General features: G+C 45.5%; 1 protein-coding gene across 9 annotated transcripts in view; it reads right to left on the minus strand.

The window, feature by feature from the left end:
• Positions 1–19415, minus strand: part of ATL2 (atlastin GTPase 2) — a 56725-nt gene extending 37310 nt beyond the window's left edge. For 8 of the 9 annotated variants that reach the window (XM_065589950.1, XM_065589946.1, XM_065589949.1 and 5 more), the window contains exon 1: positions 19230–19388. In XM_065589950.1, the coding sequence (XP_065446022.1) occupies positions 19230–19278 (49 nt within the window). In that variant the 5' untranslated portion in view covers positions 19279–19388. Of the gene's footprint in view, positions 1–19229 lie in introns of all 9 variants that reach the window. The other variant, XM_065589947.1, reaches the window with a different exon arrangement.
• Between the last annotated feature and the right edge of the window lie 7448 nt (positions 19416–26863).

A 26863-nucleotide genomic window follows, 5' to 3' on the forward strand; every position in this document is an offset into this window, starting at 1 on the left:
ACTCTCCAAATCTTTCCTAGTGTAGTGCCCAGAATGGGACAGTACTTCAGCTGAGTCCTCAGTTGTGACAAGTAGAGCAGGACAATTACCTCCAGTCTCTTACATATCAGCCTCTCACAGCTGCATTACATTGACTCATTCAATGTTATCCACTATAACCCCCGGATCCTTTTCTGCAGTTCCACTGCCTAGCTAGTTATTCCTCAGTTTGCAGTTGTGCATTTGATGGTTCCTTCTTAGTGAAGTAATATGCACTTATCTGAATTTCATCTTATTGTATTTAGACTATTTTCCAATTTTGAATTCTAATCCTGTCCTCCAATGCGTTTGCAACCCCTCCAAGCTTGTTGATATCTGAAACGTTTATAGGCACACTCTCCACTACATTATCCAAGTCATCAATGAAAATATTGACTACACCAGCCCTAAGACTGACCCTTAAGAGACTCCATTAGATACACCCTGTCCGAAAGTGAACCATTGATTAACTACTCTGATTTTGGTCTGTCAACCAGTCGTGCATCCACCTAGTAATTTCATCTAGACCACATTTCCCGAGTTTGCTCAGAACACTGTCACGTAGGCCTGTGTCAAAAGCCTTGCTACAATCAAGATATATCATGTCTACTGCTTCCCTCCCTTTCCCCCTCAACCTCCCACCTGCTCAGCCAGCCCAATAAACCTGTCAAACCCGGAAATTAGATTGTTTGGTATGATCTGTTCTTGACAAATCCATGCTGGCTATTCCTTATAACCCTATATCCTCTAGGTGCTTACAAACTGATTGAGAGCAATTAGTACTATTTTGGTGTTGTGACAAAGTTCCTCCTTTGCCTTGGTTCTGCGCTTTCTGGCGGATTTGCTTGCCTCAGAGGTTTTCGGCAGTCCTCAGTTTGGCTCCTTTTGTTAGTGGCACAAACCTGCCGTTCATTCGGCTAACCTCATCACTGGCCAGCATGGGGAAAAGGAGCAGAACAATCCCCCACAGTCTCTGCTGGCCCACCTAATGGGTCAGGGGACAGGCCAGAGATCTTCCCCTCCAGTGGGACCCACAGTCCAGATCGACTCCTTTCATATCAAATAGGGAGTTGGTGGGAACCCAGGCCAGCCCTCTACTTCGGGTTCCAGCCCAGGGCCCTGTGGACGGTAACTGTCTTTAGTGTCTCCTGTAACAGCTGCGTGACAGCTACAACTCCCTGGGCTACTTCCCCATGGCCTCCTCCCAACACCTTCTTTGTCCTCACCACCGGACCTTCCTCCTGATGTCTGATAACACTTGTACTTCTCAGTACTCCAACAGAACGCCTACTCATTCCCAGCTTCTTGCACCTCTTGCTCCCAGCTCCTCGCACACCCCTCACTGACTGCAGTGAAGTCCTTTTTAAACCAGGTGCTCTGATTAGCCTGCCTGTCTTAATGGATTCTAGCAGCTTCTTAATGGGGGGGAGGGATAGCTCAGTGGTTTGCGCATTGGCCTGCTAAACCCAGGGTTGAGAGTTCAATCCTTGAGAGGGCCACTTAGGGATCTGGGGCAAAATCACTACTTGGTCCTGCTAGTGAAGGAAGGGGGCTGGACTTGATGACCTTTCAAGGTCCCTTCCAGTTCTAGGAGATGGGATATCTCCATTAATTATTATTATTATTAATTGGCTCCAGGTGTCATAATTAGCCTGCCTTAATTGGTTCCAGCAAGCTCCTGTTGTGGAACTGCCCCTGTTACCTTACCCAGGAAAAGGGACCTGCTTAACCTGAGGTTAATATACCTGCCGTCTATCACTCTCCTGTAGCCTTCTGGCCTGACCGTCACAGTATCCAGTGTTTGCCTTATATGAGTTTTAATTTTCCAGAACGAAATTATTGTAAAACAATGGTTTTACCAACTGTTCGGTCCACTGTATCTCAAGAGAAGACAGAATACTCCACTTCTCTGTGCCCGTTTCCCCTCCCACTTATTAATGTTTATTCGGATTGTAGTCTCTTTGGGGCAGGAATGGTCTTTCATTAAGTGACTACAGAGTGAATTTGTCTGCACTCACCACCACAAGAACTGGTTACAAAAGAAAAGATCAAAACCTAGGATTATTTCCTAACACCAGGCTTTCGTAAGTGTCGAATGACCTCCATGAATTCCATCTTTCTGGAGCCTATAGGAAAATGATGCCTTACATGAGAAGTCAGTAAAATCAGCTCAAAATTTAGCAGTAAAAAGTTACTTAGGGATACTAGTACGAAAACTGCTTAAAGGAACAGTTTGCTTGGGGTCTTTTAAGTTAAAAATTTTCTGATACAATAACCTTTTTAAATAAGAGGTGCTGGCTTTTTAAAAAATAGATGTTGTTTTGCTCCTATGTTGATATTTATAAGGGAAAGGCTGATACAGAAGACTCTGAAAGGGAGTACACAAAGTGCTATCACATGCACAGTCAACTGAAAAAACTGGGGAAGTTTGTCTCAATAACTTCCCAATCATAGTAATCTTGGGTTTTGCTTGTAAGCTCACTAGGTACCAAAATTTCAGACAAATATATTTTAAAGTTTATAGCGGCCCCTTTTAAAGGGAAATTTATTATGATCAGAAAGTTTACTATTTGAGCTTTTGGATGTAAAGTTTGAGCTAAGATTCCAAGCTAGTTCTTGTTGAAGTGTTTGATATAGTGTGAAGAAGCATAATTTAATTTTTAAGGCTTTTGTCAGACCTTTTCACCCAGCTAAAGGACCGGCATTTTTAGTTTCTCCCCTTTCTCTAGTGAGAGAGGCCTGAGTGTGGTTAGTGTTTCGGGGTAGTGAACTGAATAGAAAAAGTGTAGGCATGTGTGAAATTTTAATAGAGTTACTAGTTCTCTTAAGGGACAGATGCAAATAAAATTTATTTGCCTTTAGTTAATTGATAAGCACATTTACAATATCGAAACAAATATTTCATAGTTCAGTTATGAGAGAGTTCTGCTACACTCCTAAGTGATAAAATGATTTTTTAAAATCAACAATTGCTATCTCCCCTTTTTTCCAGTTGTCTCATTTTGTAAATTCACAGCAAGGTTCACATGAAAGTTATGGCACCACTGCAGACTTCTACGCATCACTGCCTTTCTATTGCTGACTAGCAAATGCTGCCAAGTAGCTCATTTTAAGGCCAGAAATAATTAAGTGTTTTGAATATTTCTGCTATAAATAGGACAGATGAGTTAAGTTCCAAAGATTTGTTTGGAAATCCAACAAGAATAAGGGGGAAATGAATATTTAACGCCACCCCCACCCCCATCCCTTTCTAATTACAGAATTTCTGTTTCTTATGTTTGTTAATTCTGGATTGATTATATAAAACCATAAAAAGGCAAAGTACCTGAAGCTGCATGCCCACAAGGGAATGGGGAGAGAGAAGATATTCTGGTGACCTAGAAACCCAAGTGTCATAGCTAATTAGACAAAAGAAATCGAAGGTCTGTTTATTGAAAAGTGTGTATACAATGGCAGCGGAAGAGTTTCCCACTAAATGGAAATATTGGAAAACTGGTATTTTGTTGTGTTTTTTAATTGAGGCAGAAATGCAGGAGACTTTTCTGCAGACAGTACATTACTGCAGGATAGGTGGCAAAAGTTAACACTCCTCCCCACCTCGATATATTCAGCAGTTCGCTTCCACACAAGATGGGCCTCGGAAAAATGCTATAGTAAGTATTTGCAAAGACTGTAGCGGCATGAAATGTGACACAAACCCAGTCAAATTTCACTATGCGCTTCCTGTTTTGGGGACATCCTATGGATCAAGCAGCTGAGAATTATGTTCCTCTACTGCTGAAGAGGCAAGTTTGGTTTGGTTTTTTGAGGGTTGGGGGTGGGGAAGGAGGAGACAGTGACAAACTTAAAGTTTGTTTCTCTTCCTTCTCACCTAGAATGAGCTCCACCAGGACAGTGCCAAGCTGCATGATGCTGTTCTGGGAAATACTATTGTAAGTTAAGACATGTGAATGGGGAAGAAAAAATGCAGCATCTCAAGTTCCCCTGTCCCCAAAAGTGTCTTGTTTACTGCCTCCAGAAGCGGTCAGATCCCATAAGCACATACACATTGGGAAGGCAAGCAGAATTTGTCCAAACCTCAGGCAACCAATTTCTTGTACGTGGAAGTAAAGTTAATAGTATGCATTATCAAACTGGGATTGTATTGAAATTTGTTACTTCTCCGAGGCCAACTTGGATTCTGTATCTGATTGTCCAACAGGAAAAGTTGATCATCCTGATTTTTCCTAGACAAAGATGAATTTTAAATAACTGGTTGTGGTAAACCAATGTTAGTGAAACTACCAGGTTAACTTTTGGTAGATGAGGGGGAGAAAGCTGTATGTTGGAAGGAACAGCATAAGTTCTTCCAGTATCAGCAGAGAAGAGGGTGAATAAAAGTTAATGATTTTTATTTAAATTGGAGTTTTTGATTTATTAAATACATTTTTCTTGAATCCCCGAGTGTCTCATCAAAAAAACGAGGTAAAGGCTGCTTTTCTATCTAACAAAAGAATTGGGGAAACATCTAACTTTTGAGGTCAAGCTTTATAAATATGGCACAGTAGGTCAGCCTAAGTGACCTAGGTCCTAGGAGACCGTCTCATTTTCAAAAGACTTAGGTGAGTAGGAACTTAAGCTCCAATCACTTTCACTTAGGCATAATTGAAAAATTTCCCAGGCTAAGATGAAATAATGAGTTTAATTCACGGAATATAGTTAATCCTCCTGTTTAATAAATCATTTAGTTGTACATGTGAAACATTTTGATAAGAGAAGTTTCTATATTCAAAACATTTAAGGTTGTTTTGTTTAATAAAAATAAGTTTTATATGCTGTTTGGAATTTAATTACACAGTTAGCATCTTAACACAGCTTGACAATTCATCAGCAAAAAGTTACATATCTAGTAAGTGAGCAATATATCATTCACCATTTTCTAACATACCGAAAACTTACATTTAAGAATCTGAAAATATTAAGCTATATAACTGCTTAAATGAATGTATAGAGTTATAGCGTATCCTCCTAGGTAGTAAAAAGAAGTACCAAATCTAGTGTAAAGGCTATTTGGTTGAGAAAGCTATTAAAACATCGATTTACAACTAATGAGACTGCACCTTTCTTTAGAAGAAAACTGAAGTTCAAATGGAAAAGCTGATTAAAGTTGATTATTTAAATCGAGGCTTTCCACTTGGTGATTTAAATCAATCTGGCCTCCCAGAGGACTACTCAAGATCGAGAGAATTGCAGCCAAAACAAGCAAATTTCCTTTTCCTGGGTCCCCTACGCTTCCCCACATGGGTGCAAAGAGAAATTCTTATGCTGCTCCTGCATGAAGCATTTCCTCATGATAAAGGTATTGAAGTTCTCCAGGATCATCTCAGTTTCACTCCATTAAGTCCTGTTTACACTACAATTTAAACCAACTTTGTAAACAGTTGGTGGCATGGATGACGCTAATACAATTTATGTTTACATACAATGTACATTTTTGTTAGGCTTGGTCTACACTAGCAACTTATGTCAGTATAACTATGTCACTCAGGTGTGTTATACACACTTAACTCCCAGTGTAGATAACACAATGTTGATAGGAGACTTCTCCCAGTGCCATAGCTACTGCCTCTTGCGGAGGTGGATTAACACTACACCAATGGGAGAAGTTTTCCCCATCAGCGTAGTAGCATCTTCACTGAAACGCTACAGAATTGCAGCTGGACAAGTGTCGCTGCGTTGCTGCATCATTTGAAGTGTAGACTTTCCTTTTAACACCCTTTTTTAAGAATGAATAATGTGGAAGAGAATGACAAGATGGCAAGGACTATGAAAGGAAGACAAGAGGAGCTGACTGTTCCCCTCTTTTCCATCAGTCAACCAGGTGAGTTTGAGATTCTAATCTAATATTGCTGTAATTATTTCTGACCTTCACTTTTCTATATAGTGATCATATACACAGAGCAACCCTTTGTCACTGCCCTTTACAGTCTTTAAAACCTTGTTTTCATTTGAAGGGACAGTCACCTTAATCATGCTTCTGTTTGAAGATTTACTAACCTACTATTATAGGACCATAATATCACTATAACCAATACATGGAAACTTCCCCCCAGTTTATTTTGGGCATCTAAGAAAGTATATGGTCAGTTTCCTCGGGTCTTTTTTAGAAATAGAAACATTACAGTCACAGAGCTGACACAGGGACCCCAAGCAAGTATAATAATGGATTACTTTTAAATTCTTTGAACTCCACATCTAGCCAGTTCTAATGCTCTATAAAAATGGGAAGCTAATCATGTATTTTGTACTACAGAATAGTCTAGTAGGATATTTGGTTAACAAAAAGGACCAAAAGAATGGTATGCCTGCAATGCAAAGTACTTAAATGGCATGTTATTCTTGCTTATTCACATTCTATAAGGCCTTGGCTACACTTGGGGATTCACAGCGCTGCCGCACGAGTGTAGTCGCGCCGCCAGCGCCGCGAGAGCTCCACCTCTCCGAGGGGAATAGCGTGCAGCGCTGCGAGCGAGCGTGCAGTGCTGCAGGCGCTGATTACACTGGCGCGTTACAGCGCTGTACTCGGGGGGGGGGGGGGGAGGGAGGTGTTTTCACACCCCTGAGCGCAGCAAGTTGCAGCGCTGTACAGCACCAGTGTAGCCAAGGCCTTAGATCAGCCAACTTAAATCCTCTTCACACTCCATACATCTCCTCATACAATCAAGATTCCTCGTGTAGTGTCTGAATGCTCCACAGATGTCTCCATTTCCATTCTTTAAGTTTTGTCCATGGAGTACTGTGTGCCCGTTTTTATAGTTGATCTTGAATACTACTTCATGTATAATACCATTAACCTCAGTTTATACTAGAAGATTCTTTTCTTCACTGTTAAACCTTTAGGAATGTGCCATGTGAGAAGGATTCAGCAGCTGACCCACACAATTACTACTTATTTCTACAGTACTTTTAGTACTAGCCGATTTCTTGTATGAAGCTTTAGGAACATTGCACTTTTACAAAAATGTGCATCTTAGAAATAAAGCTATACATTTGTAATGTTAATCTTATGTAACATCTAAGGAAACTACCTTTCCAGAATTAAGGTTTAAAAGCCTGTTAGCATTTAGAGACAATACTTGCTTTTAAATACTTTGTATTTTACTTGAACCCAATAGATTTCATTAACTGCACAGCTTTCCCAGACAGAACCGCTTCCAGGGTGGTCTTTTAATGTAAATGAGACACCCAAGTCTTACAAACCCCACAACACTACTACAAGTTAAGAACACAGGGCACATAACACAACCAACATGAAATAACGTCCCAACCCCATAAAATGTAATCTAAATTCCACTTCCAACCAACAGAATAGTAACAGTGATAAGACGAAGTACCTCATTAAAGCTAATGTTATGGAAATATAATATTTAGAAACAGGTGTTACTTTATACATGAACAATTAACAAGAACTCTTCATATTACTGTACTGAGCTATTAAAAGTGTATTTTGTAGGCCTACATTGTAAGGAAAATGTTGTCAAGGAAAAAGTTCTCTCTCTTTTAAACAGAAGATACTTGGTCACAACAGCCACCAAGACTACATGGCAGGCTTTGCAGCTGAAATTCTCAGTGCCATTCTGTGTATTTGCAGGGAGTCAGGATCTATGCATGAAAGCAGGATGTTAGCTGTTTAGTTTAGCTCATTAGTTGTTGAAATTCATCTGCTTCCACTGCCTGCTCCTCACCTGAAACTGATACTGTGAGAGTTTCCACAAGTGGTCAGTCCTCTGTGCTGTGACTGTATGCTTCTGTTCCTAATTAACCCCCAAACCAAAGGAATCTCAAATCCAACCACATTAAGGCCTTGTCTACCCTGGCAAGTTTCTGCACAGTAAAGCAGCTTTCTGTGTTATAACTCCTGAGACGTACACACTGCCAAGCCACTTAGTGCGCAGAAACTGTGCAGTTGCAGCTCTGTAAAAAACACCCCGATGAGAGGCGTACAGCTTTCTGCACCAGGAGTACAGCGCTGCGGTGCCAGTGTAGACACCCTGGTCAATTACAGAGCTGAGACTGGCCTCCAGGAGGTATCCTACTATGCCTGCTCTTGCCTCTCTGGTCACCTATTTAAACTCTACTGCCCTGCCCTCAGGTGACCAATCATCCCCACCCTTTAAATTCCTTGGGAATTTTGAAAGTCCCCTTTGCTTGGTGATACATGCAGTGGTCTCAGCGCATCTTTCCAACGGACGAGGCCCGATCCACGCACCAGGAAATCCCCATCTTGGAGTAATGCTGAGCTGCTGGACATCATCAGCATTTGGGAGAGGAGGCTGTCCAGTCCCAGCTGTGCTCCAGCCATAGGAATTATGATACCTACAGACAGATGTCACAATGCATGACAGAAAGGGGCCATGACCGGGACACACTGCAGTGCAGGGTCAAAGTGAAGGAGCTGCAGAACGCCTACCACAAGGCGCAAGAGGCAAACCACCGCTCCGGTGCTGCGCCCATGAGCTGCCGGTTCTACAAAGAGCTGGATGCAATACACAGTGGCAACCCCACCTCCACTGAGAAGGCCACTGTGGATACTTCAGTGGCTCGCATGCCAGTTGAGAGTGGACTGAGTCTGGAGGAGGAAATCTTGGACAAGGATGTGGAGGAGGAGGGGGGCCCAGAGGCAGAGGACAATTCAGAGGTCAGAGATGCCTGCAGCCGGGAGCTCTTTTCTACCCCAGAGGAGCCTAGCCAGTCACAGCTGTTGGAGCTTGGCGAAGCGCAAACGGAGGCTCCTGGTAAGTGGCTTTGTTTTGGGGAATCGCTGAAGTGAGTTGTTGGGGCAGGAGGGTTGCAGAAAGCAGGCTTGTGTCTGTATGATACGTGTACCACCACATGCCTAGTCTGAGCGGCAGAACAGGCTGTTGATGGACTCCCTCACTTCACAGGAATCTGCTTGAGTTCTCCAGGAAACTCTCATGGCGATACTGGGCAATCTGCTGACGCAGGTTCTTTGGCAGAGCTGCTTTGTTTCTTGCCCCATTAAGAGGAACTTTCCCGCACCACTCTGCCCTCACTGGGGCGAGGGGGAACACCATTGCTGCACACAGGTGAGCCGCATAAGGGCCAGAGCGGAAGCCGCAGTCTTGGAGAAGACCCTCCCTTGATTCCCTGCTCACCTTCAGCAGCAAGATATCTTCCATAATGAACACAGCCTGGGGAAAATGTGGGGACAGGAATGATTATAAGGGCCCCCCCTACAGTGCTGGCTCTCCCCAAGAGCCACGTGCCCAGTGTACAGTACGCTCCTGGAACACTGATTCCCCTGCCCCTGTGGCTCCTCACCATTTTGGGGTGTCTTGTGGCTCAAGTGTGCTTGCCTGGGGTCAGCCAGTTAGTGACCAGTATAGGAATAGTGGCAGTGTTTTAAATCAGTAGTCTGCGTGTTCCAAACAATACTGCTTCTGTAAAATGTTGCATTTTGGCTTCACAGATATGACCTTTCTGCGTGAAGTCATGATGCACTCCACGGCTGAAAAACAAGAATTGAAGGAGTGGCGGGACAGTGAGAGGAGGGACCAAAAGGAAAACACTGCGCACCAGAACGAAGACACAGAGCAGCTCTTAAATGTTACGGAGTGCCAAGCGGACACGCTCCAGGTGCTACTAGCGCTGCAAACCAAGCAGCTCCACGCCCACCCTCCCCTGCAGCCGCTGTTGCAAAACTCTTTCCCATGCGCCCCCCAGACACCGCCAACACACTTAACCTCTTGGCTCCAGTCTGTACCCGCTGCATTCCACTCCTGCCCCGTCACAGTCCAGCACTGCAGACTCCCAGTACCCACTGCACTCAACACCCATCCCTCTGCAGTTTAGCCCTGCTGAAGTACAGTACCTGCTGCACTGTACTGCACAGGAGAAGGTTATATATGATACCTGGACATACACAAATCTTTAACCTTCTTGGGACCCCACCTCCTCCTGCGACCCTCCCTGCCCCCAACCCCCTCAGTGCTGATGTGTTTTGTTTCTCTCCCCAATCCAGTTGTTTAATAAAATAATTGTTTTGGTTTGAAAGCAATCTTTATCCCATTAATTGAAAGCAAACAGAGCCCTGCAAAGCAACAGGCATTTTTCTTACACCTTCATAGTGCATCGTCTGCACCAATCACAATCACCTCCTAGCATTACAAGAACTGCACTCCCGAGCACTGCAACAATTAGTGGCTTTCAACTTCAAATTGCTGCCTCAAGGCATCCCTGATCCTTATAGCCCCGCGCTGCGCCCCTCTAATAACTCTGGTCTCTGGCTTTCACCCTTCCCTTCACAAATATTATGGAGCATACAGCATGCGGCTATAAGCCTAGGAATATTGTAATCGGCCAGGTCCAGCCTCCAATATAGGCAGCACCAGTGGGCCTTTAAATGGCCAAAAGCACACTCAACAGCTATTCTGCACTTGCTCAGCCTGTTGTTGAACCACTCCTTGCTGCTGTCAAGGTTCCCCGTGTATGGCTTCATAAGCCACGGCATTAAGGGGTAGTCATGGTCTCCCAGGATCACAATGGGCATTTCGACTTCCCCTACAGTGCTCTTCTGGTCTGGGAAGAAAGTCCCTTCTTGCAGCTTCCTGAACAGACCAGTGTTCCAAAAGATGCATGCATCATTCACCTTTCTGGACCAGCCTGTGTTAATGTCCATGAAATGTCCACGGTGATCCACAAGCGCCTGGAGAACCATTGAGAACTACCTCTTGCGATTAATGTACTTGATGGCTAGGTGGTCTGGTACCAGAATTGGAATATGCGTCCCATCTATCGCCCCCCCCACAGTTAGGAAGCCCATTTGTGCAAAGCCGTCCAATGTCACGCATGTTGCCCAGAGTCATGGTCTTTCAGAGCAGGATGCGATTAATGGCCCTGCACACTTCCGTCAACACGAGTCCAACAGTCGACTTTCCCACTCTGAACTGGTTAGTGACTGATCAGTAGCAGTCTGGAGTAGCCAGTTTCCACAGTGCGATTGCCATGTGCTTCTCCAGCGACAGGGCAGCGCTCATTTTCGTGTCCTTGCGCCACAGTGCTAGGGCGAGCTCATCACACAATCCCATGAATGTGGCTTTCCTCATCTGAAAGTTCTGCAGCCACTGCTCATCATCCCAGACGTGCATGACGATGTGATCCCACCACTTAGTGCTTGTTTCCTGAGCCCAAAAGCAGTGTTCCCCTGTGGTCAGCACCTCTGTGAATGCCAAAAGCAATCTCATGTTGTAGCTACTACACATGGCGAGATCAATGTTGCACTCCTCTTGCCTTTGTAGTTTAAGGAATAACTCCACTGCCACTCATGACATGTTAGTCAGAGCGAGCAGCATATTGGTCAGCAGCGTGGGATCCATTCCTGCAGACCGAAGAGGCAGAACACACAGTACACAAACCATTGAAAGACGGCGACAAATGTGGATGGAAGCACAGGGATTGCTGGAATGAGAAGCAATGCATCACGGGGCATTGGGACAGGACCTAGGATGCCCCATGACCCCTCCGCCTTCCCACAACTTCTAGTGGCAGAAGGGGAAGACATGCTCTGTGGGATGGCTGCCCAGAGTGCACCGTTCTGAATACCACTGCAAGTGTGAACATGCTATTGCACAGGCAGCTGACAGTGTGAACACACAACAGCAGTTTCCCTTCAGCGCTCTGAGCGGCGCTGTAACAGCCAGCGCTGTAACTCTGCCAGTGTAGACATACCTTAAAAAGATTCAGGAAAGCAACAGCCACAAGCTAGAAGTAGAAGGAAGAGCCACTTTTCTTTCTCTATCTTTTTACCTACTCTCAAGAAAGAAGTTATGAGATGTAAGTGGTACAAGCCAGCCCCTCAGGAGTTCGGAGGGGGCACTAACAAGATTTGGCTTACATACAGGGTTAAAATAACTGCACTTCACACCACACCTTCTTTATCTCAAACTGAACTGTATCACTGAGTGAGAACAACTTTCCTGGGAGCGTGCAGTGTAAAAATGCAGACCCTGTATCACAGAACACAGAGTTAACATTATTTCAATAGGATTCTCCTCACACTTTTTACAGTTTGATTGAAAATGAAGTTTCATTTTACTGGTAGTCATGCAGTACAAACTGTGCCAACATACACGTTAAATATTTTCCTGATATCAATAAGAAGTTGTTTATACAATGCAGACGGTTAAAATAGACAGTGTCACGTTAATCTACTTTTTCCTTCCATCTTAGTGTGTGACTGCAGCTTTACTGAAGATGTTTTGGGGCCTGATTCTGATTTCACTTACACAATTTTGCACCAGTAAGACTTAACATAACAGCAGCCATATTGGTCAGAGCAGTTGTCCATCTAGTCCAGTATCCTGTCTTCTGACAGTAGCCAACCCCAGATGCTTCAGAGGGAACGAATACAACAGGGCAATTTCGAATGATCCATCCGGTCATCCAGTCGCAGCTTCTGACAATTGGAGGCTTAGCGACACCTGGAGTATGGAGTCATATCCCTGACCATCTTGGCGAATAGTCACTTCATTAAGCATAGTTCATCACTTACGTAATTATTTTTTTAACCCAGTTATATTTGAATAATTATATGCTAGTTCTGATTTATATCAGTGTTTATGCCCACACTTTGAAACCTATTTTGTAGATCTATGGATTTTTTATTTGTGCAAACACGCAAGGAAGAAAAGTTGAAGACTCAGGCTGAATTTCAGATTCTGGTTTTCATTCCAGTTCTTGAAGAGCAATCCACGGAGATCAATGGTGATGTGCAAGTGCCATCCTGCCATGCAGCAGTGCTACATTCCAGGTCAGTTGTGCAACAGCAATTAAAGCAACCATGTGCTCATTCTCTGGGTAGAAGCTAAAATATTAAACTGAAGTTGTTAATGGGAGGACAGCTAGAGAAAAGAAAAGATATCAGAGATTGGGAGGGAGGGAAGTCTCCATCCGACAAGGAGAAAACAGCAAAATATTCCTCTTTCAGAGAGCAAGCCATGAGCAAGAGAGACCAAAAAATGCAAGGGTTACAATTTAAGTCCCTTCCTATGATTCCCTGTGTAGCCTGGAATAAGTCACCAAAACCATCTCCATTCCACACTCTATATACCCTGAATTATAATATGGAGATAGTATTTACATTCCTCACGGGATTAGTCTTTGTGAGGCATTTTGCAGATGCAAATAGTGCACTTACATAGCACTTTACATGTTCAGTTTTCTAGTGTGCCTGCTCATGACTACCAAATTACTTTCTGCAGCTCACTCAATAGCAGTAAGAAAGTGTTCTTTCCCCAACTACTCTTTGCAGGATTGCCCTTTAGCTCCTGAATAGCTTAACAGTCTTGAACGTTTAATTTTTTCCCATCCCTAAATAGCAGCTAACCACTAGCCAATATCAAGGGAGGCTACATGGATACACAGGCACTTCAGAATATTTGATCTGAGATTGATTAGTGGGAGGGTCAACTGCATTTTTAATGTATTTTCGGAGAGAATCTTGTTTTAGTCCAGTTTCAAAGGTCAGATTAAACATTCCCATGAGCACTGACAAATTTCAGATAGACAACCCATACAAAAACTTTGGGTATTAACAGGAAATGTTGACTTGGAAGTTAAGGAGGCTAGCTTTCTGTTTGGAGAACTTTCAGGCAGTTTGTCGTCTCCAACACTGCACCCCTGGGTGGGTCATCAGCAGCAGGTATCAAACCTGGGACCTCCAGTTCTAAAAGCATATACCTCCACTGTATGAACCAGAAGACCCAGCTGTACTAAGACTGTAGCATGTTCAATTTCTCTGTGTGTGGCCCAGAGTGGGTGGGTGTTACATACAACTTTAAATTGATTACCTGCGTCTACCCACTACTAGCCACTATTTGAAAAACAGTTGGTTTTCCAGATGTCAATGTTCCCCACTTAAAGTCAGTGTAATATATAGATATATATTATAGCTAGTCTGATGAAATATTTGCTTCTGAAGTGACTTTTTTGCCAATCCAGGATTTCACAGGATATTAGTACTAAAATGTGATCGGTCCACTGAAAAAAAATGATAGCAAGTGTATATGCTACACAAACCTGGTTGTGCACAGTGGCAAAATAACGATCATCTAAATTTCTCTGCTAGGCACGTGACAGCTATCATGGTTTGCACTTGAACTTGAAAAGTTTCTCAAGACAATGGTTCTTAAGTTGTGTTCTCTGGCACTTTCTGGTGGTCCACAGAATGAAACAGCAAGGATCAGACAGTGGGAGTGCTGCATAGACCACTTCATATAAGCATTTATAGGACCGATGCCAAAGAAATACCAATTGAAAATAATGAGGTTTGTTTTCACTGACTAGTTGGATTTAATAGCCAAGATTACAGTAATTGAAAGCAAAAAAAAAAGTCTCTTTACTTTGTGCATGAAAGCACTGTATAAAGTCAGTTTTCCTGTGCCCCTTGCAGTCAGTTTCTCCCTTGTTGCCAGAATTTTTTTTTAAATTAGATAAATAGTGCCCTCAAATCTATCAGACATGGGAGAGTTTTTAAAGTTAGTATATTTCAAGAAGTTTGAGTTGAGGGTCCCTTTAAGATACTGCAGATAGCTATCAGGTATTATAAAATGTGACTGGCCCAATCTGCATGCCATTGAATGAGGGAAACTTCCAGTTTACACAATGCAAACAAAATTTTCTGATTTTATTTTGAACATCTCTAAAAAAAAAATCAATATAGTGAAACATATTGGGAGTTTTCTGCAAACCCCCCAAGATCTTCCATATCTTTAAACTTGCAGACCTGTGTAATGTTAATTATTCAGCTTAATAGGAAATTATTATTAAAGTACAGTAATATTAAGGAAGTCATACAGTTGAAGCATGATATGATCAGCTACTGATTCTCTCGATAAGTACTCAAAAACATTTCCTGTGAAATTAGTTGCCAAGTACTATAGCTGAGTTATTTCTATTTGTACAGATACCCTTACTCCTTTCAGACTACTGCACGACAAAAATTAACTGAAATACTGTTCTTAAATATCATTAACCTGCTTTTATCCATAAAAGGAGACCATTCCTTAGAACAGATTAGTTTGCTCTAGTATTCATGTTACAAGCATAAGTTCCAATACTGCAATTGGATTCACGTGGGCAAACCCATGCAGAGTTCCACTGACACTCAACTGCAGGACTACGGCAAAACTTTGAACATATGAGGAAAATGATCCATTAATGCTTAGGGTAAAATATTTTCATTTTAACGGGAAAGAGGCACCACTGCCAGACAGCTCAAACTCAGATGTTGGTTTATGTAAGTGTTTTTTGTTTTCACAAAAAAGCTAAACAGAATTCTTCATTGCACTGTTTAGAAGTCACGTGAAGTTTAAGATGTCAGAATAAGTGCAGGTATTTCAAAATTCCTCTACAGTATTCGGATTGCAAGAATTCTAGCATGGTGTAAACAAGAACCAGATTTATTTTGGGGATTTCACTCAGCTTGGACAATAAGAATAAGAAGTAGAAAAGATTAAGAAATCTTTTTTAATAATTTAAACTGTTAGTAAATCAAGTTTAAAATGTTGGTCCAGGATGGATTTAATGAAATGCATGCAAGTTGGTGAACTGCAAGTGCACAGTGCAACACTGTGTATACACGCATGCATACACACAGTGTTGCATGCAAGCAAGAATGTAAACCACTTCAAACTCTGGATTTTAAACTTGATACTGCCCCTCTGAACTTTTGCAAATCATTCTAAGAAGTTCAGGTTGTTAAACAGACACAGCAAATCTGCATGTTTATTGTTACAGTGCAATATTTTAAGTGACTGGAAATCTTAACTTGGGACCTAAAGTATAAGACATCTGTCATCTTGCCTGATCTATAGATTATGTATTAGGCCTCAAGTCTTCTGCTAACTGTAGTTCCTTGCTTTACTGCTGAATAGAATATAATAAAGGCAAGCTAGCCCTAGGGACTACAGTCAAGAGCAGTCAAAGCTGGAACAGCTTTGGTGGTATCTTTTAAGTATGGAGTTTGTCCTATGTCCGTGACTGCTCAGAACTGAGCAATCAGATTTTGATGTGGTCTAGTGTGTTTTGACAAAGGATATGAACATCGTCATAACTTTTTCTTTCCTCTTACCCTAACCCTGGTGAAAGGTTTGCAATTTGTGATTGTCATACAAAACTGATTACAGTTATGTTTCACTCAAAGTGAGAAGAACGTGAATTTAGTTTTGTTCCAATACTAGTCTGTAATTCAGAAGTTCATTGCCACCATTTTTATTGCACTGGCAGTATGATCAAGTGAGCTTCAGGATTGAAATAGCTCAGATGTTGCCATTAAGAACATTAGTGATGCAAGGGAGAAGACAGTGGAGTCAATGGTATTTGAGTCTGTCTAGTCTTTCCTTAGACCACCCCTTCCCTATTTTCTTGAAGGCAGCACACTTTACCCTGACAGACAGAATTACTGGTTGAACGAATATAGATTTTTGATGAGGAAGAACAATATCATTAAAAGTTGTAAGTTAAGGAAAGTGTTTAGGTTCCGTAAAGGTGTATATGACACAGGAGACAAGTTACGAGCCAGATTTTTAATGGTATATAAGCACTTAACGCCCATGGAAATCAATGGGTGTTAGGTGTCTAACTCCCTTTAAATAACAGCCTCTATATACCTATCCTATTACATTTCCCTCCTGTTCTCCAGATTTTATGACTCTACCAATGTGCTTTACATGATGGTACATAAGACACAGAAAGCTCCTCCAATGCTAAGCACTGATTTAAGGTGAAAGTAGATGTCTTGCTAAGGTAGTTCCATGACGACTTATGTTCTCACTTGGAGTAGAGGACATGTGTGTTCCTGTTTTATTATGAGAACGCTGTCACAGTGAGGCCACTTGTTACAGATTTTATTTTGACCTATAAAAAGCTAGGAAACATCCACAAACTGGTAATTTGCTGTTGAAATAAGTCACGAGAACTGTGTCAAAGAAGTTCAGCACGACTGGAAAAGCAAAACGTAAGTAATTTCAGATCTTTGGCATTTGATCTTCAGACTATTTTAAGTTACTAAAAGCAGCAACATTATCAAAAATGTTCAGATATTCCCACGTTAAACATTTTGTTATCATTTCCCCCTTTCAACAGGTTTGCAGAGTACCTGATCTGCAACTTCCAACTTCTACTTCTTCCGAGATGTCTCCATATCCAGTGGGCTAGCAACTACTGTATCACCACTAACCAATGGCAGCACATGGTATCTATCAATCAGCTTTTGGTTAATGCTGAATTCAACCATGTGGTTTTCAAATTAAATGTTAGAATCATGCAACAGTGTAGTTACAAAATGTTGCAAGTCTGCCCAAAGTACTGACTTCAACATTCGACTGAAGATATTAAATTATATTTTAACTCCCCAAGATCCTATGACTTAGCAAAACATTGCCTGTCTTTCTAGCTCTCAAATCAGACATTCACATGTTCTCAAATGTTCAGTTTGTTCTTGAGCCATACTGTATGACCTTAGACTCAAATATATATGAGTCTAAGTAGCAAACCCTTGAAGACAGTAGGTCCCATTATTAAGAGAGGATTTGCTACAAGAAGAACATCAATGTTCTAGTGTACAAATCTGCTTCCATGACAAGCAGCATATTTATACAAGCATACTCTTGTAAGGGGGCAAGGAAAGTCTAGTTCATCTTCACAATCTCTCTTCTCAGTTGATCAGTAAAATTTCATAACCAGAGCCCACTTTAAGTGCTGTGAACAGAATCAGTAAGCACAGTACATATAACTAGGGCTGTGTCGGTTTTATTTGAATGAGAAAATAAGTTGCTCCCATCATTTAGGATTTGAGTCATTAAGGTTTTACATGGATTAACATTTTTATCTATATTATGTTTTCTGCATTTCCCATCATAGTATCCAAATGCTATCATTTGCCTTGGTTTATTGACAGAGTGGTACAGTATTACAAATTTATTCTCCCTGGGAGATTTGGCAACAATTATGCACATAATTTATCTTGACATACACAAAGGCAAGGTCCCCAGGTCACTTGCCAGTTAGAACCACGTTGCAGCATAGGGTGAGGTCACTAAAATGTTATCAGTTCAATTCAGTGTTGCCACCCAACTCCCTCTATGCACACACAGTGTGTTGCTCCAGACTCATCACAGTAACTATCTACACGGGGGCAAAGCTCAAAGAATCTTTCCCTATGGAGGGGAAGGAGCTGAGAAGCAACAAATGAGGGAGTTGGAAGGGATAAAACTGGCACTTCAGGATTTTTGTTCTACTTAAAAGTAGGTCACAGCATAAATGAACCGCCAGTACTGCTCTCCAATCAGCAGATTCCCCATGCAGCACTGCTACCGCCACTACAGAACACAGCTCCAACACCTACCAGCAGCAGCTCTCCTCCCCACCCACCCACCCACCCAACACAGGACACAAATGGATCCAGACCCTGCCAGTCACCCCCCGCCAAAAAAAATGTGCTGGGCAGGCCCTACTACACACAGCCTACCCCAAAATCCACTAACGAGAATCTGCCCCTCTGTGCCATCCTCCCATGCACTAAAACCCTGCCCCCCTTTTCCTGGCCAGAGCCTACCACTCTGTGCCACCCACCCCCATGCACCACCCACAGCCTGCCACACGGTGCTGCTACCCCCCCTGCCCCGGGCAAGCCCTGCCCCCCCTTACACTGCCCACAGCCTGCCACACTGTGCCCCCCGCCACCGAGCAAGCCCCCCCCTTCACTAGATAGAGCCTGCCACATGGTGCTGCTACCCCCCTGCCCCGGGCAAGCCCTGCCCCCCCCCTTCACTAGATAGAGCCTGACACATGGTGCTGCTACCCCCCCTGCCCCGGGCAAGCCCTGCCCCCCCATTCACTAGCCACAGCCTGACACACGGTGCCACCCCTGTCCCCCCTTACACTGCCCACAGCCTGACACACTGTGCCCCCCCCACCGGGCAAGCCCCCCCCATTCACTAGTCAGAGCCGGCCACATGGTGCCCCCCCATACGCTGCCCGCAGCCTGCCACACGGGGCCGCCCCTCCCGCACGAACCGGAGCCGGGCACACGCGCCTGCCCCCACCCCCGGGCCGCAGCCGGGCACGCCGGGCGCCCTGTGGCCCCCACCCCCGGGCAGCCCCCGCCGCGCTGCCCCACCCCCCGGCCGGGCCCAGCCCCGGGCGCCCGTTACCTGGCGGCCCCGCTCGCTGGCCGCGCCGCGCCGCGTCCCCTTCCGCCATCTTGTCCGGGTTTAAAATTAACTCCGCGTGACGTCAAACGCCGCCGCGAGACCTTTATCGGCCGGCAGCGCGCGGCGCCGCCAATCCCGCCCCGGCGCATGCCCGGCCCGCGGGGTCCGAGCGCCGCCGAGTTCCCCGCCTGCCCGCCTGGGTGCCGGCGCTGCTGGGTCCTAGCGTCCCTTGGCTGCCCTCCCCCAGCTTCGGTTGCCAACCCTCCAGGATTGGCCTGGAGTCTCCAGGAATTAAGGATTCATTTTTAATTAAAGAGTATGTCATGTGATGAAATCTCCAGAAATACATCCAACTAAAATTGGCATCCCTACCCCCGGCTGCAGGATCCCGAGCAGCCAGGACCCAAAGCCCCCATGGAGTCACCCCCTCAACTCACCCCCCCCACCTCCCCTGGAGTCATCCCACCAGAACCCCCTGAGTCACCCCACCTGCCCACCTGGAGTCACCCCAGACCATCCCTCCCTGGAGTCACCTACACCCCCCCGAGTCCCACTGCCCATCCCCCCTGAATCACTCCCACCCAACCCCCCTGACTCACCCCTACCCGCCCCCGAGGCCTCCTCCGCAGAGTCACCCCTGCCCAACCCCGGAGTCAGCCCCCCGAAGTCATCCCTGCTTCCCCCTCCCTGGAGTCACCCCTGTATAAACAGAGTGAAATGGGAGTGGGTGGGGCCCCAGCAAACATGAGGTACCGGGGCCCCAAATCTTCCTTGTTGGGCATGCCGAATCAGCACCTGGCGTGGCTGCGGTCGCTCATCCCAGCTGACGTATCATACCCAAGTCAGGCTACAGGCCATGCTGCCTACTGGCTACACTAATTCCCTATGTGGCCTTGGGCAAAGTCACTGATCACTCTCTGTGCCCAGTTCCCCAGCGGTTGACTGGGGAGAATAATTCTGACCTACTGCACAGTGAAGATCCTGGGAGGGAAGGTGCTCTGGAGATACCAAAGAGTGTCCTCAGGATGGTGTTGGAGAGAGGAAGACGGGTGGAATCAGAATAAAACCTCTCACTTTCTCATCTGTGACACGTCACCCAGGAAGCAGCCCAGAACGTGGCATTAATGCCACTGGATTCACGCACCGCTGCTGCAGCTGGCAGGCCTTGTTGGAGATGTGTCTGCACTAGCTTAGGGAGCATGGAAAGGAGGTTCAATGTCACAGTGGGTGTTGTCACCAGTGGGGGGAAAAGTTAGGGGCTCTTTAGTGTCATTTAGAGTCGCTTTGAGACAGAAGCTGGCATTAGCTACACCAGCACCCAAGAAATGGCTTTGCAATCTTCAAAATATTGACCCATAATTGTTGCAGATCTGGATTTTAAAAGCATGGGCACCATAGCGACGGTTGTATCGCCTTGATAAATCTCGCCCTTTCAGATTTCAGCAATCAATAGGGGTTGCTAATGGCATCAGGAGTGCTAAGTTCTGCCTCCAATGCAATGGGATTGGGTTGGAGTTGCCCATGATCATAGCGAGTTGTTTTCCACAACTTTTGCTTGTTTTGCACCAGCTTATGGCTGCTTTATGTCACCAGCGTGTACTGGTGAGTCAGGCTCAAATGTCCTAATCCGTGTTGTGACTCCAGGCACCTTTTTGCATTCCTGTCTTCTCAGACCATTCAAATTGTCAATTTCTCTTTAGGGTTCTCATGCATTATTGCAATGCTACAAAGTTTGGTTTGGAAACACAATGGGAACATTTCATTGCAAACAAAAATCACCCAATTTTCAGTTAAACTAAAAATAATTAAGGAAATATGTCTGTTGTTCTTGGGTTTTATAAAACCTTGTTTATACAGATCTTAAGTGGACCTCACAGTGTCCCTTTAAATGGGTAACTATGTAAAGAGTTGAGTTTGGCACATGAAGGTTACACCTCACAAATGCTTGCTATTGCTAAATGTCACCTGAACATGCACAATTAAATTAGCCAGGATAACCTTAAGCAGTCACTTGTTACAGTAATATACTTGTCTGGTAACTTAGCTTCTTTTATTTCACTGTGGCAAACTCTTTGTCGAAGCCATTTTGTCAGGCCATTTTCGTTCTATACTTACCCAGAATGCCATAGGACATATCTACACTTCAATTAAACACCTGTGGCTGGCCTGTTTCAGCTGACTCGGGCTCGCGGGGCGCAGCCTACAGGGCCGTAAAATTGCAGTGTAGACAATTGGGATATCCCAGAGCCTCGGCTCCAGCCCAAGCCCGAGCACTACATGGTAGTTTTGCAGGATCTGAGTCTAGGACGCACCAGGAGTGAATGTATCAGAATCTGGCTCAGTAAATTAAGCTACCTATTCAGAATGTGAAGCAATGCAGATGAACTAGTCAATGCAAAGCGGACATGTTATCCTAAGACCCTTCAAAAATCAGCGATGTTATTGGAAGCAGAGAGAAGAGAAATACATTCTTTCAGACCAGAAGCTGTTTTGTGCGGCCTTGCAGCTGGTGGTAATGCATGTGTATGACAGATGCAGAAAGCCAGCTCCTCAAATACCATTCATTTGTAAGATACCATTCTTTCTGGTGTTGGTCTGAGAGCTGCTCTGGGGGAAAGAATAAACTAATATGAAATTTAGCTGTCATTATAGTGATTTGGAACATGAGTTGCTAGGCACCAGCTGCAGGAAAGCCTATAGGTGCTCTCACCAGCTGGGTTTGATTTGTTTGTGGGGATCCCACACAAGTGACAACTGACAGGCGCAAAACAGGAGTGGAGGCCAGGAACCAAATATAGTTAAAAAGGGGCATAATCTGTAGTTCTCAGACTGCAGCCATTGCTGCATAGTTTACGTAGGATTGTGCCTTTAAACCCAAGGAGCAGGGATGGAACAGAAAAGGGATGGTCTGGACAACAATACAATGCTTTATTTTCTGGCAATGCTTCATGAGGCAAATGAATACAGGTTCATTAGAAGTTTGTAGGCTGTCATCAGTGTGGGTGTTGCACAACTTCTTGTGGATTTAAAAGCAGTGTCAGCAAGTTTGCAGGACCAGACAGGGATGTGAAGGGAGCTTTCTCCACAACTGTGCCAGGATCTCTAATCAGGATGACTGAAGTTTTCAAGGGATTAAATCGCAAATTGAATGTTTTTTAAAGTAGAGTTTAAGAGTCCGAACTGGCTAAAGCTTAAGCATTGACTAATTTCATTCAACATCAGGGCAGAATCTTCCCAGAGCTAGCATCAGCAGGACAGAAATTGCATCGCATTGCATTAGTCTGCTCCTTTTAAGTATTCATTTAAAGAGAGGGCCAGAACGTGGCCTAAGTAAGGGTGCCGTGCACTGGTCCTATAGCGCAAAGCAGCCTTACCAAGCTACAGGGGCTTCCCATCCCCTGCCCTAGGAGAATCCCTGGATGGCATAAAGCCAGCGTCATTAGTCACCCTGTAGAGATAGCGTCTGGAGCACCACTGTGCTGGAGCAATCTCCTGCTGCTGAAAAGTCGCTTAGGAGCTGTTGTGGCTAGGCACAACTTAGAGCAGCCCCGAGGCTGCTTTTACCTGCATTGATGGACAAACTGGCCCCACGCAGTCTCAGGACTAAGGAAAGGAGAAGGTGGCGTAACACCCCATGGCCTGCTTCGATGCTGCTGAGGACCTAGCCCAGAGGCTGGAAGACTACAAGTATTACATTTGCACTGAGATTGCTGTCTGCCCCTTTATAGCAGATTGCCAGTTTCCCAGCATTTTAATCGGACAGCAATAGGTATGACTCTTTACAACTTCGCAGCAATCTAAGGTGTGCTCTGGGCGTGAGCAGAACCATCTGGCAACAGGGAGGCTGCAGGGCCAGCCCCACAGCAGCAGTCATGCACGAATGCCTGTGGGTGTGTCCACACTGCACCGCAAACCGCGGTCTGTGGGACCCAGGCTTTGGACTTGGTATTTCCAAGGCTGCACTTACAGTGACGTGTAAAGCTAGGCTCACAGCCGCTGTACCCATGTCTCTCAGCCGTGCTAACACACTCGTGAGGCCTTCGGACTCAGGTCTGCAGATCGAGCTGCGTCCATGCTGCAAAGTGACAGTGCTTGGACCCGAGTCAGACTGATCTGTGAGTGGACAGAAGTGTATCTTGGGCTTAAATCGGAGTCAGAGCCCGGGGTTAGCGTTCAGTGTAGACATACCCATAACGGCCAGAACATTCCTTACCTGAGCTTGCAGTGGTTATCCCTACGTGGCCTGTGCTCTGGGTACCCAGAGCGAGGCCAGAGTGCCCCAAGACTCGTATGTCGTTCCACAGTCCAGACAGAACCGCTGGGGAGAAGAAACCGGTTGCTCTTGGAGGAAGCCATGACAGAGGCACAGGCTGTCCACGCAGGGATTGCTGGCGCAGGAGCATCATGGAAACTTGCCCGAAGGCCATAACTGACATCGCACGTAATGGCTCCTGCTCGGGAAGGCCCCCAACAAGGGACCTGGCACAAGCTTGCAAGGACTCTGCCAAACGTGTAGTCGTTGCCTCCAGATGGTGCCCAGAGGCGAACCCCCCTCCCCAGCTAGGAGGACTGTTATGAGATAAGTAACTAACAAGCCAGCTAACAGCCACAGCTCTGGCTTTTCCCCTTTTGTTCTGCCTGACCCAACCAAAGAGGAGTTACTGCAGCTCCCACGGACTTCCTGTCATGTCCCAGCAGTTTGCTGGGGACAACACCTACTACTCTGCCTTTACTGGTGGCCGGTGACTGCCTATGTGATAAGGATGTTTGCACTGTCATTGTAGCCCTGTTGGTCCCAGGGTATTAGAGAAACAAGGTGGGGGAGGTAATATCTCTTATTGGACCAACTTCCGTTGGAAAGAGAGACAAGCTTTTGAGCTCCACAGAGCTCTGCTTCAGAGCTGGGAAAGGTGCTCCAAGTGTCACAGCTAAACACAAGGTCGAAGAGATAGCACATAGAGTTCTGCTCCCTTTAAATAAATGGCAAATCTCCCATCAAGTTTCCATTCAGTTGGCACAGGAGTGGACTCAAGGGCTGCAGTGGTTATATCCAGAATTGTGCTTTGAGCGTACATTAAATAAAGGCCATTGCTTCATCTCTGAGATAGAATGTAAAGATCAAGCCTTACCAGACCAGACACGAAGAAAACACAGGGTTCAGTCATTACATACATGCTTCAGATCAAATCGGAAAAATGTGGGGCCCTTTTGTTTGTTATAACAGTAAAATCAGCTCTGAACATTTAGTGTTTCCGTCAGTTCTTCTCAGCCTGGGAAATGTTTTCTTCATCAGTCCGTGTCACTTTTGGAATTTCCCTTGGCTTGTCCTGTGCCTTGCACCTGAATGGATCTTTAGTCTGATGCACCAATACCTCAACTGGTGTGAATTGCCACCGTTACTCTGACTTCAGTGGAGAAACCCTGATGTACAGCAGCTGCGGCTCTGCAGCGTCACAGCTCTGTGCGCACAGGCCCGGTTAAGGATTGTGTAAGTGGTTGACTCGTTATCTGCTGGCATGCAAAGGGTGCTAATTATGCAGCGAATTTGCATCCTTTGCTGTGATGTGGGCCCCGGGAAAGTCATATTCCACAGGACAAGATTTACAGGCTCCACAAGCAGGCGGATGTTTTTAGCTTCATTTTCCACAGACAGGTTCAGACAAGCTGCACAGAGACGCTGGCGTGTTTAAAACAAGGATTTCAGTGTCAATTCCCACGGCAGCAAGGTAACTCAGAGCCAGGGTGATTGCAGCTTGAATTCACCACCAAGCATTGCTCCATGGGGCTGCTGGCGAGGCCCCCCTCCCCACTCGAACAGCAGCCCCAACCTTTCCACAGAACTGTTCCAATTTACGACACTAAGTCCTGGGCTATACCAGCCAGCACCCACCACTTCCCATTCAACGCTGTGTGCCCTGATCCGCCGTGGAATCAGGGCTGCTCTCAGTGAAGAGATGGGTTGCAGCAGCCAAAACCCACCGTGGTTAGAGCATGACCACGGAATGGGAGCCATGCAGCACGCTGGGGCTCTGCACATTGACTTGAAGGCCCAGATTCTGCTCCCCTTAGAGTAGTACCGGCCTCCTTGCACTGATCCCACAGGACCGCCCAAGGAGGAAGGGACTACTGGCAGGATGGAGCCCCTAAGGTAGCGTGACCAGCTAGCAAGTGTAAACAATCGGGACGGGGTGGGGGGTAATAGGTGCCTATATAAGAAAAAGGCCCCAAAATTGGGACTGTCCTTATCAAATCGGGATATCTGGTCACCGTACCCTAAGGCCGGGTTGGGGAGCCCAGTCAGCCTTCCTAGAAACAAGCCATGTGTGTCCTGGGACATGAACCGTCCAACCCCTGTGCTAGGGAAGCACAGATTTTGATCATGATTCCCCAGTGTTTCATTTTGCTTTGGCACTGTTTCTTAGTTTCTTCATTAACGGCTAGGGCTCCCCTGCATGTCTAATATCTTGTCCCAGCTTTGGAGCAGCCCAGGAGGGTTGGGACTTGGGGGACCAGACTCTGATACTTCTCGCAGTTTCAGGGTAACTGCACCTGTTTCCCCCTCTGGGGCCCACTCTGGGGGAGGGAGGGACAGTCAGGTCTCCAGTCTCTGGGCAGGGAGCCATGCTGCACTCCCTTCTGACCGGGAGTTTTAACGGTGCGCAGCCCCCTGATGCACCCTGTGATATCCCCAGCAAGCCAGGCTGCCTACCAGCCAGCCCCTGCATGGGTCTCTCTCTCCAAGGGCTATGAACAGAGCATTGCCGGGAGTTACAAGTCACCACACAGCTCTTTCTAAGCAAGCGCCTTTATTCCTAAGGCTAAAGCGTGAAAGAGAAAGCAGCTAAAAACCAGAACGCGTTCCTATATGCATGCTACAAGCTCACCAGAGGGGCCCTCGCAGGCCAATCCCTTCCCTGGGGCCCCCCATGGACAGAAGGGTCTGGCCATTGTCTGGCTCAGGAGGAAGGTACTGTGTCAGTCCATAGCAAACACCCTCCTTGGTTTGAGTCTCTGGAATACCGAGTGTGAACACATCTGTGCAAACTTCTGCAGGGCGCGGCAGCTCTCTAGATTTGTTACCAAGAAGACCAATGGCATATTGGGCTGCATTAGTAGGAGCATTGCCAGCAGATCGAGGGAAGTGATTATTCCCCTCTATTCGGCACTGGTGAGGCCACACCTGGGAGTATTGTGTCCAGTTTTGGTCCCTTCACCACAGAAAGGATGTGGACAAATTGGAGAGAGTCCAGCGGAGGGCAACAAAAATGGTCAGGGGGCTGGAGCACATGACTTACGAGGAGAGGCTGAGGGAACTGGGATTGTTTAGTCTGCAGAAGAGAAGAGTGAGGGGGGATTTGATAGCAGCCTTCAACTACCTGACAGGGGGGTTCCAAAGAGGATGGAGCTCGGCTGTTCTCAGTGGTGGCAGATGACAGAACAAGGAGCAATGGTCTCAAGTTGCAGTGGGGGAGGTCTAGGTTGGATATTAGGAAACACTATTTCACTAGGAGGATGGTGAAGCACTGGAATGCGTTACCTAGGGAGGTGGTGGAATCTCCTTCCTTGGAGGTTTTTAAGGCCCGGCTTGACAAAGCCCTGGCTGGGATGATTTAGTTGGGGTTGGGTCCTGCTTT

Source organism: Chrysemys picta, chromosome 3, assembly GCF_011386835.1.
Source record: "Chrysemys picta bellii isolate R12L10 chromosome 3, ASM1138683v2, whole genome shotgun sequence".
NCBI classification, from domain to species: domain Eukaryota; kingdom Metazoa; phylum Chordata; order Testudines; family Emydidae; genus Chrysemys; species Chrysemys picta.